Source organism: Corapipo altera, unplaced genomic scaffold (assembly GCF_003945725.1).
Source record: "Corapipo altera isolate COAL_440 unplaced genomic scaffold, ASM394572v1 45, whole genome shotgun sequence".
Taxonomy (NCBI): domain Eukaryota; kingdom Metazoa; phylum Chordata; class Aves; order Passeriformes; family Pipridae; genus Corapipo; species Corapipo altera.
The window spans coordinates 649,813-664,851 of NW_020884877.1; the positions used below are offsets into that span (position 1 = coordinate 649,813).

General features: G+C 43.1%; 1 protein-coding gene across 7 annotated transcripts in view; it reads left to right on the plus strand.

The window, feature by feature from the left end:
• CPS1 (carbamoyl-phosphate synthase 1) overlaps window positions 1-15,039 on the plus strand; it is a 128,788-nt gene that overhangs the window by 28,948 nt on the left and 84,801 nt on the right. For 2 of the 7 annotated variants that reach the window (XM_027636893.1, XM_027636900.1), the window contains exons 1-5: window positions 10-695; window positions 5,787-5,927; window positions 8,910-9,102; window positions 9,812-9,917; window positions 13,832-13,976. In XM_027636893.1, the coding sequence (XP_027492694.1) occupies window positions 9,832-9,917; window positions 13,832-13,976 (231 nt within the window). In that variant the 5' untranslated portion in view covers window positions 10-695; window positions 5,787-5,927; window positions 8,910-9,102; window positions 9,812-9,831. Of the gene's footprint in view, window positions 1-9; window positions 696-5,786; window positions 5,928-8,693; window positions 8,831-8,909; window positions 9,103-9,811; window positions 9,918-13,831; window positions 13,977-15,039 lie in introns of those variants that run through there. The other 5 variants (XM_027636894.1, XM_027636895.1, XM_027636897.1 and 2 more) reach the window with 5 other exon arrangements.

Below are 15,039 nucleotides of genomic sequence, written 5' to 3' on the forward strand. Positions count from 1 at the left end.
AAAGGGTTTATTGCCGCCGGCCGGCTGGAGCTTGTGGGCCCTTTTCTGGTTGGCCTCATAGGGCTTAAGGCACGCTGCAGCTGGCCCTGCCGCATGTTGCAGCAGGCTCTGTGTGATTTAGGGGCCCGTGTGGAGTTTAAGGTCCCTTGTAGCTGGCCCTGTGGGGTTTGATGGCCCATTGCTGCTCCGCCCGTGTGCTTTAGGGAGCCTATGGAATTTAAGGATGCTTGCATCTGGATCTGTGGGGTTCAGATTACGCTGTGGGGCTAAGGGTCCCATGTATCTGCCTCTGTCTGATTTAGGGAGCCCTGTGGGATTTAGGGCTCCGAACAGGTGGCATTGTGGGGTTTAGGGAGCCTCGTGGGATTTAGAGGTTTCATGTAGCTGGCCCTGTGGGTTTTGGTTCAGCTGGCCCCATAGGACTGGCAGGCCCTGTGGGTTTAGGGCCCCTTGCACCAGCCCCTGAGGATTTTGAAGTCTTGAGGGGACAGGCACCATGTGGGTGTGGTGTCCAGCTGGTGACAGAGAGTCAGTGCAAGGAGCATGTGTTGAGTTCTGCTCCCCTCCAGCAGCAGAAGTTCCTCACTTGGGTTGGGACCAGGCCTGGATGGGGATCAGGGGCCCTTCCTTGCTCTACCTTGCTGAGCTGCTGCATCTCACCTGTGCTGTCTGAGCCACATACTCCTCGAAAAGAGGTAAGGTCCCTGGGACTCAATGGCCTGAGCAGTGTTTTTCATCCCAAATGCAATGTAGCTGTGCTGCCCTGGCATTGGGGATCTCCCTGCTGTTGTTCTGGGGCAGTGTGACCCTTTAGAGCTGCCCACATACAGTGTACCCATATACAGGTACCAGGGAGCATTCACTGGGCTCTGTTGTCCTTGTGTGCTGTATTTCTGCACCCAGGCCTTGCTGCCTGCACAGTAACTGCTGTCACTGGGCCCAGCTCCCCTTTTCTATTCATATGCCCGTTTTTTATTACAATATGTAAAGTCAGAGCTCAAAGGAAAAAAAAATAAATTTTTTCAGGAGATGGTGACAAAAAAACAGAAAAGAGGGAACCCCAATTATTCGATTCCTTTTTCAGTCAACTGTTCCTTGTTTAGTGAATTTCAATCATGTCAACTTTGCATTCAAGGCAGGGAGACGAAGTCCAACCCTTCATTTTTTTTTTTTTTTAATTTTTAAATTTTTTTTATTATTATTTTTTATTTTATATATTTATTTGTATGAGAGGATTTCCTCGGAGCTGGTGTGCCTGGTACCATGTGCTTATATTTTGCTTTACGGCATGCGAACCTGAGCGGAGCAGTTAATAGGCGAACAGCTCTGTAGCGACCTGTCTCCGGTGTCGGTAGCAGCAGCAGCATGCCATTTAAGCTATTACACATCTCTAAATGCAGCGTGGTAGCTTTAGCCGATCGTTCAGGGCTCAGCCACTAGATGACTCTGTCACACAAGGAAGAAGAGGGACGAGCCCGGCTCTGCTTCCCGCACCGCGAAGCAGCCGTGCCCTTGTAGGTGCGGAGCGGGGGGATGTTTGCTGCGTGAGTAAGCAGCAGAGAGCAGTGGTTCCGTGCATCAGGCCAGAGCTCCTTGGAGAAACACGCGTAGCAATCCTGAGGTTTAGGCACAGCACAAAAAGAAAATGGATCAGCAGGGCTTTTCCGCGTACAGCTCCGCTGAGACTGGACCTCACTGTCCCCAGGGAAAGGGCTGCCCCTGACTAAAACACTGCAGAAAGGCAGGCTTGGATGTGGACCTAAGAACACTATTTCATGCTCTGGACGTGTTCCTAACCCTGCAGGGTTTATTTTTCTCTGGAAAAACAGAGCTGGTGTACTGAGGATTATGAAAGGAGGACTCATCCCGGCTGACACAGGGCCAGCACAGCTGCCTGTTGCTCAGCCACAAGCCATGCTGGCCGTGCCAGGAGATGGTGCCACGCTTTGTTCTCCAGAGAGTGACATCTCTTGATGGGTTGCTGCCTGTAACACAGGAACAGAGCTTGCTGTGTGCCGGAGAGTTTCCTGCTCTTCTTGCATTTTAGATATTTTGCCCTGTTTTTGGTTTCAGAAGCGCTTTTCAAAGCTTGGCCATTAAGGATTGAAAATATTTTGCCAACCCATAATGTTGCTCAAAGCAAAGGGGCAGTTTCTTCACTACATTCTCACTCTCGTGTCTTACTATCTTTCATATGTATTATTTAAGGCAAGTGGAGGGTGGGAAAAGGAAATGCATAACACCACAGCATATCCAGTGTGGTGAGCTTGTAAACTGATAACTTTCAAAAGATAAAGAATTTCTCATTCCTTATTTTGCTTCGATATTTTTCAGTTATTGTTTATTTGCCTTTTGGAGAAGCCTAAAATGGGTCACGTTGTGACTTTTTCAGGGGAATGCAAGCAATGAAAAGATTAAATTGATTTCAGTTCCCCATGTGATCCTTTGCAAATCTGGAGAGAGTATATGTTAGCTGAATGGCAGGACGGATAGAAATGCTTTTAGGCAACTTTTCTGGAGAGCATAGTGGCTATCAAAATGGGTGCTGTCCCAAGAGAAGGAACATAGTAGCTTGAAACAGATTTATTCATGTCTTTAGCTGCATCTCATGGAACCCATTTTCCTGGACAAAAAGCAGAGTTTGCAACAGAAAGCAGTCTGAATTGCCCCAGCTTCAGCCATAGTCATAGCTGGTACTAGGCTGATGCTTAAACACAGGTCTCCATATTTCTTCCACCTTTATTTTTCCCTCTGGATTCTTGCTACTGAAGCAGCAGCCTTTTCTGCCTCTCCCAAGCAATTATTGACACTTCTGGTGCCTGTGAAATCACAGTCCATCTGTTGTAGAGAGCTGATAATGAAAGGATGGTGGCAAACAGAAAACTGGAGGCATTCGCATTGTATCAGCATGGCTGTTCTACCTGCTGGATCTCACAGATAAATGTACTAGGTAGGGGCAAAGTCTGATGAAAAAACCTGTATTTACCAGGATGAGGTGTTGTGGTAATGGTCAGGGGAGGAGGATGGCTGGGGCAAAGCCTGGAATTTGTATGGATGAAGGCTTTAAGCTTCACAGGAATCAGCAGAATAAAAAGTTTGAGTATTTTCCAAAGTCATGGCTTGAGACCAATTTCTTCTGCTATTTGTGCTGGAAATCAGACCTATGCTGCCCAAAATGAGCATCCAGACTCTTCAAAGCATGCTTCTGAGTGTGCTGCAGCTGTAGGTGGATTGTTAGGGCCAGAAGGGAAGGAGAGAGAGAATTTGGCTATCTGGAAAGGTTAAATGTAATTGCAGGAATGCATGACTGGCTGACTCCGTGGTAACACTTCTGTAAAGCACTCTTCTGGGGTTGGTATCCCTACCACCCTGCCTACCAGCTGATATTCTCTTTCCACTGTATCAGTATTCTGTATTTTTCAATCTGTATTTCCTCCCTCAAGTCAGAAATGATAAACTAAAGCTCTTCTTGACCACGTAGGGCCTATATAAGTCAACTCCTCATATTTGCTGTGGTCTCCAAAGCACAAGCTGTCATTGAGACCTCTGTGATCAGAGTAATGAAATGAAAACTTCTCAGTTGTACTTAGCTCATGTGGATTTTTGTCAGGTTAGTGCAATTTCATTGCAATGGATGTGGTAGTTTATGGTTGGTTTGGTTATAATAGATTGTAGTATGATGGAATCTATAGGAAGTGAAAATAAATGAATAGAATTGATTTTTTTTAAATTTATGGCAGTGGATAATGATGGAAAACTGAGTATTTAAATTAATTTAATCAGTACAGGATAGTGAACAAGCTACCTTTGTGCTACTCTGCTTTACAATTTGATTGCTCATTTTACTAAAATCTGATATAATTATGACCACATCTGTTCATGAAGTTAACTATCTCAGCACTAAACTCTGTGTTTAGGGCTCTTAGTTGCAGGCAGCATAAAGACACCTGCATATATTTAATATATTCAGGCCCCAGCGTTGACACTTGTGAGTCCCAGAGATGTGGGTGTTTGTTTTCTTCTTCTGATGTCACTCCTGACTTGGGCAGTGCAAGGAACTCGATCCTAGTAAGTTCAGAGGGCAATTGTCAGAGCATTACCCAGACAGGCCTTTTTGGTGTCTCCAGCTCTGTGGTTACTTCTTGTGTTCTCACAGAGGGAGTTTAGAAAAAAAAGGAAAAGCATTTTGTGTTACCTTGGCCTTATCGGTGTGAACAGGGGCTCCCTAGTTTTCCTCAGTGATCATATACTTTGTCTTTCCTGAAGCTGAAAATGGCAAAATGGTTCAGTATTTGAGATCCTGTCTTCTTCAAATGAAAGAACTAGGACCCTTCTGCCTTTGGACATATTTCTTCCCATGGGATGATTAATTTAAATCCTGATGAACATTTTTTGGTGTCAGAGTGAAATGAGTGATGGGGACATTACACTGCAGAATATCTTCAGGGGGAGGGCAAGCTGATTGCACCCAAAGCCTCAGTGCTGGTCCCACTCACGTCAGCCAGGGCTGTGTGCCCTCTTTTAAGGTGGGCAATAAAAGCCCATGCTCCAAAGCACAGACTCTCTTTAGGTTGTTGTGGAGAGGAGCCTATTTCTGGGAATTTTGCTAAGGAAAATGCTGATGTGAAGGGCTGTATTTGTTGAAGTACAGCAGTATGTATTACCCCCAGCCACCAGTACAGGCTGGGGGCTGACCTGCTGGGAAGCAGCTCTGTGGAGAAGGCCCTGGAGGTCTTCATGGACAACAAGCTGTGCAGTGTGCCCTGGTGGCTAGGAAGGTCAATGGTATCCTGGGGGGCATTAGGAATAGCTTTACCAGCAGGTTGAGGAAGATGATCCTGCCCCTTTATTCAGTCCCAATGAGGCCACATCTGGAATGCAGTTCTGGGCTCCCTGGGACAACAGAGACATGGAGCTCCTGGAGCAGATCCAGTGGAGGGCTATGGAGATGATTAAGGGACTGGAGCATCTCTCTTAGGAGGAAAATCTGAGGGAGCCTGTTCAGCCTCTAGAAGAGATGACTGAGAGGGAACCTCATTGATGTCTATCAGTACCTTCGAGGGGATGTCAGGGGATGGACCAGGCTCTGCTCGGTGGTGCTGAGCAACAGCACAAGAGGTAACGGGCAGGAACTGATGTACAGGAAGTTCCACCTGAACACAAGGAAGAACTTCTTTACTGTGAGGGTGACCGAGCACAGGATCAGTCTGCCCAGAGAGGGTGTGGAGTCTCCCTCACTGGAGAGAACAGGGTAACGGGAACAGTCTGGATGCAATCCTGTGCCATGTGCTCTGGGATGACCCTGCTTGAGCAGGGAGGTTGGATCAGGTAACCCTCTGTGGTCCCCTCCAACCTAACCCATTCTGTCATTCTATGTATGGCCAGGTATAAAACCTTATCTAGTGTCTGTCATCCCCATGGAGCATGATATAGTTTATAACTGACTCACTCATAAAGCTTCCTCACTGTTTTAGCAATACTATCTGAACAGACAGTGCTGGAATTCTCAGGTTAAAGTCCTGACAGCATCAATTACTTCTTCAAACCTCTTTGGTCTCCAGCCCTAAAAATGTTTTTTAGTCAGTCAAAATCATGTCCCTTCTCCCCCATCCCAGCTAAACGACATTACAGATCCATATAGCAAGACTTTTCTGTGCACTTTAAAGAGAGATCTTCATTCTCAGGCATGTCTTTGCCTGATACATATCTGTAAGTTAAAGCAAATGCTTCAGTGTATAGCCCTGTGTTCAACAGCCAAAGCTTTTTATCTTTTTTTTTCTCCCCAGGGTAACCACAGGAGAAAAAAAGAAGAAAGTAGGAGCGAGGGGAAGAAAACAACAAAAGAATTTTGCAAATCCTTCTGATCTGGAGCACCAGGCATAAAGCAACAAGGAAAATACTGATTGATTAGGGATGCTGTATATAAGGTGAAAGGCCAAGGCCACGTTAAGTAACTCCCTCCCACCAAAATCAGGAACAGCTAGCACTAGAGAATATTATTAGTGGGGTACTTCTTGCTCAGGACAAGCTTGGTTGAATAGGAGATCACACTACCCAACTGCTCAAGGACTGGTCATGTGTTCTACCATTTCAGTGGAGCTGCTTTTTGCTCAAGATGAGGGTAGGTTTAGTCCTGACCCAGTAATGTGCTGTGAACAATAAGCCTGTTTAATCTGGGCTTTGTTTTGGTCCAGCTAGGTGTCCCACCAGTGGCAGTTCCTGCGAATCAAATTTCAGAATGCCTGGCTGTGAGCACGTGTCGTTCTAGGAAAATATATATGTCCTATAACATGCCTTTCTGGTGTGGTGCTTGTCTCTTCTGATGGATGCTTTCTGTCTCTACTCAATTCCTTGTTTCCCCTCTGGGTCTCCCTGGTCGTGTGCCTGAAATCACAAACTGCATGGTGGTGTGTGATGGGTCTGGCCAAGAGCAGCCCTCCCCAAGAAGGAAAGGCTGGACCAAATGGTCTATCCCAGGTCAAAATGTCCATGAAAATTATACGGTCATAGGATTTTTTATTTTAGTGAAGTTATAGTTAACTGGGAAAAAAAGGAATATCAAGTCAAAGAAAAATGCCAAATCTTGAGCAAATGTAGCTAATCTTGCATTGTAAGGTCATGTTATTTTTAAACCCTGTAAACTGTTTCTGTAGCACTTTTTGTAAAACCAGTTTGGTCTTTTTTGTGATCCGTGGCTACAAGCCAGTGAAATGTATGAGCCTATGGAATCACAAGGGAAAAAAAATGACTCCTAACCCTGGTCCCCATTTCTAAAAATGTCTTTTTAGAAAATGTCAGGTAATGAGAAATCTTTCTGCCTTCAAACATCTTCCAGTAAATAGAGTTCAGCTCCTGACTGAAGTCAGACTCCTGTCAGGTAGCTCTGAGATTCCTGGGGCCAGTCTCCCTTGGTTGCATCACCACGAAAATAAGAATTGTGTCTGAGGTGGAGCAAACTGCACTTTGGGTTGTCATTATTGCCCTTGGGCAGCGCTCCTCTGCTGGTTCCAGTTTTAGCCAACTAAGGGCTTTCTGCAATCGGCCTTTTGGAGTAATGTCAGTCTCTTCCAGATACTGCAAAGGTTTCTTCCAAGTCAGCTGATCCAAGAGGAGCTGCTAATCCCAGTGGCAATGAAATTTGACCCGTCTTCAGGGTGTTGATTCTTTTTCTCTTGCTGAAGATAAGAGCCTTATCTTTGTCAAGTTTGGGTGAATCATGGGCTCCATATCCCAGACAGCAGAGGAGTGTACCCTGAGCTGCTCAAGCCTCAGAAAAAACTATAAACTCCTTGAAAATTGATTTTCTCGAGCTTGGGAATAGATATGTAACAGTCTTGTTGCTAAGCATTTTATAAACTTTACTGGTCAAAAGGCTGTCTTGATTACAGCTTATAGATAAAATTTGAAAAAGAAGTGAGGTACCAAGTTAGACAATTCAGAATAAAAAATAAGGTTGCCTTTTTTTTTAAAGTTCTTTCACATTGTTTGAGATTTTCAATTATTTTGTTAAGAGTGTTTTTTCTTTACAAGATGAAAAGTCTGTATTAGCTTTTAAAACTAGCATGTAGGATGTTAATTGAAATTGTCACAGAGGCTGTTGATTAATAGTGAACACTTCTGTATCCTGCATCCCTCTGGGATTTGCTACCACCCCTGGATACTTTAGTTGTTTTGAGGAATGTTTCTTTTGTTCTATGAAACTGTGCATGGGGCATGAGGGTCTGTTTCCAGAGTAAGATATTTACCTTGAAGAACTGAATCGCTCTTAGCTGTCAGCCAGACTGAACTAATATTTTTGAAAAAAAAAAAAAAAAGAAACTGCATCTCAATTTGATTCTGATGCTTTTTGCCATTCCGATTACCATATCAAAATTAAAGTCTTCATTTATTGTGTTAACTGAAATTTGCTTTTCAGTTTGCAGTTTGAAAACAAAAAAATCAGAAGGAAAATTTTAATTTAAAAGAGGAAAAATATATTTCTTTTAAAAAGCTTCTGCTATAGTGCAAATAACTACTTGCAGTACTTAATAAAATCAGATTTTTAGCAACTCCTTTTAAAATATTTTTTTAGACTTTTTTGTTTGTCTGGACTCCCCCAAAAAAGTGACATTCAATCAGATTCAGGAAGATATTTCAAGTTATAGGTAATGTGTTTTCCATCCAAAAGTATGAATGTATCCATGTTTTCTTTGGATTGGGCTTTTGTCAGCCAAAGACCATGAGGAGAATAGCCTGTATTTTTGAATTTTGTATCTCAAGCCCACCAAGATGAAATTTGTGCATTTTATTCAAAGCACATTGTGTTTTTGGCTCAGGGCTCAGATCTGTGTGTTCTCCTCTCAAGCAGAAACACTTGTTTTCCGTGAGTGAGGACTGCAGGGTTGGGACTTAGGAATAAGATTTCATTGTACTGTTAAATACAGATTTCGTACTGGTTTTCATATTGATTATTCCCTTCTGCAGGAAATAGTTAAGATTTGGTAGGATTCTCGCCATTTTTAGTGCAAGGGGCAGTCGCAATCTGTCCTTGCAGGACAGAATCAAAGGGAAACAAAGGGAAAAGATGTAAGGACAAGAAGTAATTCTGCTTTTCAGGCTGACTTCTACAAATCCAGTTATAGCTATTGTTAAACTCTTTGCAGCTTTATCTTTGGAAGCAGATGAAGCTGTCCTTGTATTTTCTCCCTGTTTAGCTGAGTCTTTGGGTAGTAGGGAGAGAGGATTAACCAAAACAAAAAAAAAGAGCATGAAGATAGAAAAAGGCCAAAAAGAAATGAAGCATCTGATCATGTAACTGCCCTGATATGAACTTGCCATCGTTATGAACGCTGTGAGTTAAATTTTTCCAGATGTTCTCCCTACCAGTTTTTACTCAACCATATTATTCAATAGCTGGTTTTCTTCAACAGGAGGGCGTTTCTCAGAGACACTTGCAACTGAAAGGGCAGATTTTTGGAAACTCTGTAAAGTGAAGTGGTCAGTGAAATGAACAATGGAAACAATGGAGTGACTAGGAATGGGGAAAGCTGAACTTCTGTAGACAGGGAGGGCGAGTTCTGTCCTCTGAAGTGTGCTGAAGGGAAAGCAGCTTTCAGGAGCGTGGTGAGTTGGAGAGTCATGTCAAGGAGCTGGGAGAATGTTACTCATGCAGAGAAACTGTGGAAGGAAACAGAGAGCAAAAAGCTAAGTCACAGGTTTAGAAAGGACTTGGAACCAAAGAGGACTGGGCAATTTGCGTGTCAGGAAGGCACTGAGTTGGATGGAAAACAAGCTGCAAGCAAGAGCACACCTGTAAGGGCACAGTGGGCAGCTAGGAGCAGTCCATTTCTAATTTCTGTTCTTGCCTTGACACTTGGAATTGTTTCCATCTAAAAAAAAGAAATCATCCAGGTTTATATTTGAATCAGTCCTGTCACAATCGTGAGTTAGTAAGGCTGGAACAAAATGCAGTAGCCAAATCTGAAGATCTGCTATGAACTGCTCCCATTAAAATTTAAAATACCCTTTTCCCCAAACCTCTAAAATAGAACAAACTCTGTGGAAAAAATCCCTATGTTCTGGCTGTGGCTTAAATAACAGAATTCAGGAGAGGTGTAAGACTTACATTTGATTCTTCTTCCTTTCAGTTTCTCTCCATATACTCAGGTGAAGGTCACCCTTAGTTTTGAAATTCTCAGCTTTTCTCACTTTGAATCACAGTTACTATGTTTTTTAAACATTGTGGGGTTTGCTTGAAATGCTTGATTTGATCTGAGAGTGACTCAAAACAACATATCTGAAAGTGTAACTGGGCTTGATTTCTCTCCTGCAGAAACCCAAGAGGACTGGGTGATGGGGCATGTCTGGTTGCTCTTAGTTCATCCATATGTAAACAGGAGAACTTCAACTTATTCCCCCACTACGGTACTGCAAACAAAGTAAGTTGTGGTCTCTGAGGTAGCTGGGTTTGATAAAGTTGTTAATAGTAAGCTGTGATCATAAATTGTTATCTAGCACTCTGGTGATCTTGCTTGATAAGCTAACACCTGATTAGAAAATGTATGGCAAATCTTAATATTTTTCAGATGCTTTCGAAACTCTTCCTTATAAGTTTCTTGGGAAGCAAGTGGAGCTTGCCTTGAAATGGAGGAGAGTTTTCCAAATCACTTTGAGGGCTTTTGTGTGGGCTACATGGATGAAGGAGAATATTTGTCTCTTCCCTGTGGCAGCAGAGAATCTCAGTTTTACTGCAACTTTCGATTATTCTGTTTTTCCAGTTAATATTTTTCAAATGTGATTTAGTGGAGACAAGACAGGGTGGTCAGAAATCAGGTGCAGCTTGACAGATGTCATGAGAGATTTCCAAAAGCATCTGAAGGACATATGGGGGGAAAAAAATTCTCTGATCTCAGCTACAAGAAAGAGAGTCCAATCAATTCACACAGGCTGCTTCATACACTGATCCCAAACCTTGGTAGACTTATGCCACTGGAGCTCCACTGAGATGGAAGCAGTTACTTGGGACTTGCACTGATGTGAATCTGACCCAAGGTGCCCACAAATTGGCCCTGATCTCTTGTCTTTTGAGCAAGAACGGAACTATCTTGTGCTATTTACAGACAACTTGAAATGAAAACTCCTGCATCGCTTGGTTGCTTCATAGCAGAGCATCCCAGCTGTGACAAATGGCTTTGGGAGCTTCCATTTTGGGGTGCCAGTTCTGGGGCATCAAAACAGGGCCCCAAATGCTCTGAGCACTTCTCTTCTGAAGATCGTGCAGTTTGTTTCAAGCCTCTGCAAATGCAGGCACTTAGCTTTCTTTGAATCTCTTGGCCTTGGGAATTTAGCCACAGACCGCTGATTTTGTTTGATTTTTACAGTACAGTGGGACTGTGTAATGAATTTTGTTTCTGGTGTTTTGCACTTGTAAACAGTAAGAAAAAGCTCCTCATTTTAATGACCATTTTGCTCTCCTTGTCCTGCTCCCTTTCTGCGTATGATGGTGTAAGTGAATATAAAACAAAAGGCACTGTACCTTTCTCTAAACACATAAGACATGATAAGGAAGCCAGAGTTGTTCTTCCCTTCCTCCCCAGCATTTGAACTGTGCTTGCCTGAGTGAATCTTCCGCCTTCATGGCTTTACATTCCTGATTCCTTTCTCCAGAGCCCCTGCCCAAACTTTCTTTCCTGAATAGGCGATGATATTGTGAGTCACGTACTGGTAGGCAAATTTGAAGCTCAGGCATTGTGGTTGTGTCTCCTTAAAACCATTGGTCTCTTCTCTTTTTCTGCTATTCTGTGATTGGTTTCTTTTTCCTTATTGATTCAATTTTTTCTTGATTCTGCCTCTTCTGGTCTTTATGTTAAAGGAAGAGCATACTTAAAATTTGTCCAAACCACAGAAGGCTTGTTTGTGTGTTGACAGGTTTTTCTGAACTGAGGCTTCTCTAGGGAATACCTGATATATTTTCTGGCCTTAAAGTGTCAAAAGTGTCAACCTCTTTTTAGCATGTTGGCAGTGAAACAAATAGCTTAGCTGTTTTCCCCTGGTTTTGGCAGAGGGAAGTTCCTTCATCATGGGGGAGGCTTTAAGAAGGCACGTGGTTCTTATACTGGAGGCATAAGCTTCCTAATGTCAGATGGTCTGAGTTGGGCCTAATCAATTTGGGCAATAAAACATAGATGGAAAAAAGGAAGACAGCAGGGTCAAATCTACAACAGTAGTCAATGGAGCATCCTTGGGAAAGCAGTTTTTTGCCTGTTGTTCACCCATATAACATTTAATCTTTAATATATGGCTGCCACATTGGATCTGTGTATGTCCTGCAGATCCCTGATACACTGAACACAGTTCATGATGTGGTTTTGCAGCTGTTTGCACCTGCAAATCCCACTCTGTCAAAAACCGTGGTCTATTTTCTGCCTCATTCCTTATGCCCTGTGTTCATGAATGGCCTTGTGGTGAAAGGAATGGGTGGGCTTTTAGCTAGATCCATCAGCAGCTGTATTGAAACTCAAGTGCAATCCAAAAATTCACCTATAAGCATGTCTTTGCTTTCTGGATCACTACAGGCTAGAGCCAAGCAAATAGAGGAACAACTAACAAAAACGTTTCCCAGTCTCTTGTATTTGTTTTTTTTTTTGTTTGTCTGAAATCCCAGTCTCTCAAGCTCCTACGTATCAGAATGATGGTTACGTATCTTCTTGTAGGAAAAATGGTTCTGTCTTTGCTAAACCACGCTGAAGTTATCAGGAACACTGTTGGTTTGCTTCTCCCAGCTCTGCACACCTGTAAAGCCCATGTTAAAGCAGTGAGCTCTTCTACACCCGGTCTATCTTCCACCCTATCTCTTGTCTATCTCTTTCAATTATCTGGATTCAGACCTTTCCCATGTGTTTCTCACCCAGGTCTCCAAAAAATTACACAGGATACCCAAACCCATTGCCCTCTCTTCTCTGTCTTTTGTTCAACCTGATGCTATCATGAGCTGCACAGGAAATATTTTTATGTGGTACTGGTGTCAATTTAGACTAATCTCAAATCACTGTATACAAAGAAGTCGTGATTATTACTCTCAGTGATTAGAAAAATTCTTTACATCAGAATGTGTCCAGCTGCACAAAAAACGTCTGTGTGTATATCTCTATTGTTTTTATGGCTCTGAGCCAACTGAGGCTTTGATTGCCTGGGTATCAAAAGATGTCTTGCAATTTTAGTTCTTGAAGAATAATAAATTGGCATGCTTCTCCCACAGCTTTTGTCTTAGGCATTTTCATCCCTGGGTAATGAGCATGATTCTTTATGAAGAGTGTAGTGTAGAGTTATAGGAAATACTTAATAGTCACAAAGGTCTGTAATCAGTTAGGAGATAACATATGGAACATTTCACCTTATTTCAGCTGTTGACCACTGAAATGTTACCAAAAAATTATTTTCTTTTGCAGCCATTTATTTTTCCTGTTGAAAAATTTACTTTTCTTTCATATTTCATTTATTTGAGGAGGGGCAGCACTTTGGAACACTTTTAGTGCTTCTGTTGACTGCATGCTCTCCGAAGACAGAATAAAAAAACAATGCCTTTCCACAGAATTTGATCTTTCCACTTCACTCCTTTTAGTACAAGTATGCTTGTAGCAGCCACAGGCTGTCCCACTAGCCAGTGTGCAGACTCCACATTGGAGAGCACTCAAAAGCACATCATAAACAGCCTGGCTCCTGTGCAGTTAGGAATCACAGAATGGTTTGGGTTGGAAGGCAACCTTGAAGATCATCTCGTCCACCCCCCTGCTGTGGGCAGGAACACCTTCCACTACACCAGGTTGGTCAGAGCCCCGTCCAGCCTGGCCTTGGACACTGCCAGGGATGGGGCAGCCACAGCTGACCTGGGCAACCTGTGCCAGGGCCTCACCACCCTCACAGGAAAGAATTTTTTTCTCAATACTTAATCTAAACCTACTGTCTTTCAATTTGAACCCATTCCCCCTTGTTCTGTCACTCTTGTAATCTTGGGGTGATTTCTCCAGCAGGCTTTGCTATCTTCTGGCTGGTGTTTGGCCTGTGTTGCAAACCCTGTGACAGCACTCAGAGACCAGCCTGAAGAGAAGTGTTGCAAGGGTGCCTAAGCAAGCACTGCTCTGAAGAGGGGCGGGCAGAGGTGGGGCTGCACCTGGGGCTTTTAATGTCAGAATAAATGGGAAGGTCTGGGGCAGTGCTGTACAGCCAGTCCAGCACACCTGCTGGGCCTCTGTTCTCTTTCCCTGTGATCTGCAAGAGCGTATTGCCAGCACCACATCTTGAAGAAACACATACAAGCAGATTTTTGTTTTCTCTTGTGTTCTTTAAACTTTAGTTACCCATCAGCAGCTTTCAAGATGACAAGAATTTTGACAGCTTGCAAAGTGGTGAAGACTTTGAAAGGCAAATTGAAGTTTTGCAATATGTCTGCTGATCACTGGAGTTTCTCAAGGACAGGTCCCAGGCTGTTGAGCATCAAGGTAACAGTGACTGAACTACTGTGGTTTAATAGATATGTTTGGCATGCAGAGATAGCTTGCTGCAGATAACAGGGCTTACCTAGAGGCATGAACCAGAGGAAATTTGTCTGAACCCCAAGCAAGGGGGTTGCTTGGCTAAATGATTTTATTAGCTAAGCAAACACACTTTTTGTGTAGTCTGGAATGGAAATTATAGAACAGATTGCACCAAAAGGTGGAAGTTCAGGGTTTCAGTTAATTATATATTATTTTCTTTAGAAACACCCCACCCTTCTATAGGACTGATAGCTAACAGAGTGGATCTTTCAGTCCATATGAACATGAATCGGCTGGATATTTAAAATCACATGTCCCTTGAATTATATGATTAATCCTATTGAATCCATACAGAATCCATTCTCAATATATTGGAAACCACAATGGCTCTGAGATTAATTGAAGAGGTAGACATGTCTTTGTGAATGCATCAGGGTATCAGTTCTTGATTTACGGGGGCTGGGATCCCTCGGTTCACTTCCTCAACTTTCTTCTGCTCTTTGTTGCAGGAGTTGCATTTTACCATCTTTGCTGATGTTACCTGGACAGGTGTGGCAGAGTACAGGGGTCAAATGGGACTTTCTGGATGAGTTCTGTAGATCTGGCAGTGTTCTGTTAGCATGTACTTTGCATTGAAAAGGCACTTTTGCACATGTATCCTGTTGAATGAACAGTGTAATAGAATTAGCAAACGGAGGAGTGGTGTTTCAGAGGGTGGTAGGAAAGAGCATTTAGAGACCTGGGCTGTGGGTGCTGCCTTACCTGGCAGGGTGGTCTAGAGGGCTGATCAGTATAATTTCTGTTCACTGAGGACTAGGGTTTTGCTTACCTGTCCTACAGAAAAAATGAGGTCTCACTCATTTTTCAGGAGTTCTCAGATAGTATTATCTCCAGGTATTAAAGAACCCTATATATATGTATATTTCTATTTTAAAGTAAAACTCCTGAGCCTGTGAGCTTGCAGCTCTGGGACTGGGGTGTTACAAGTTTTCACCAGGCTTCTAATAGAGCAGAGGTCCTGTCCAAA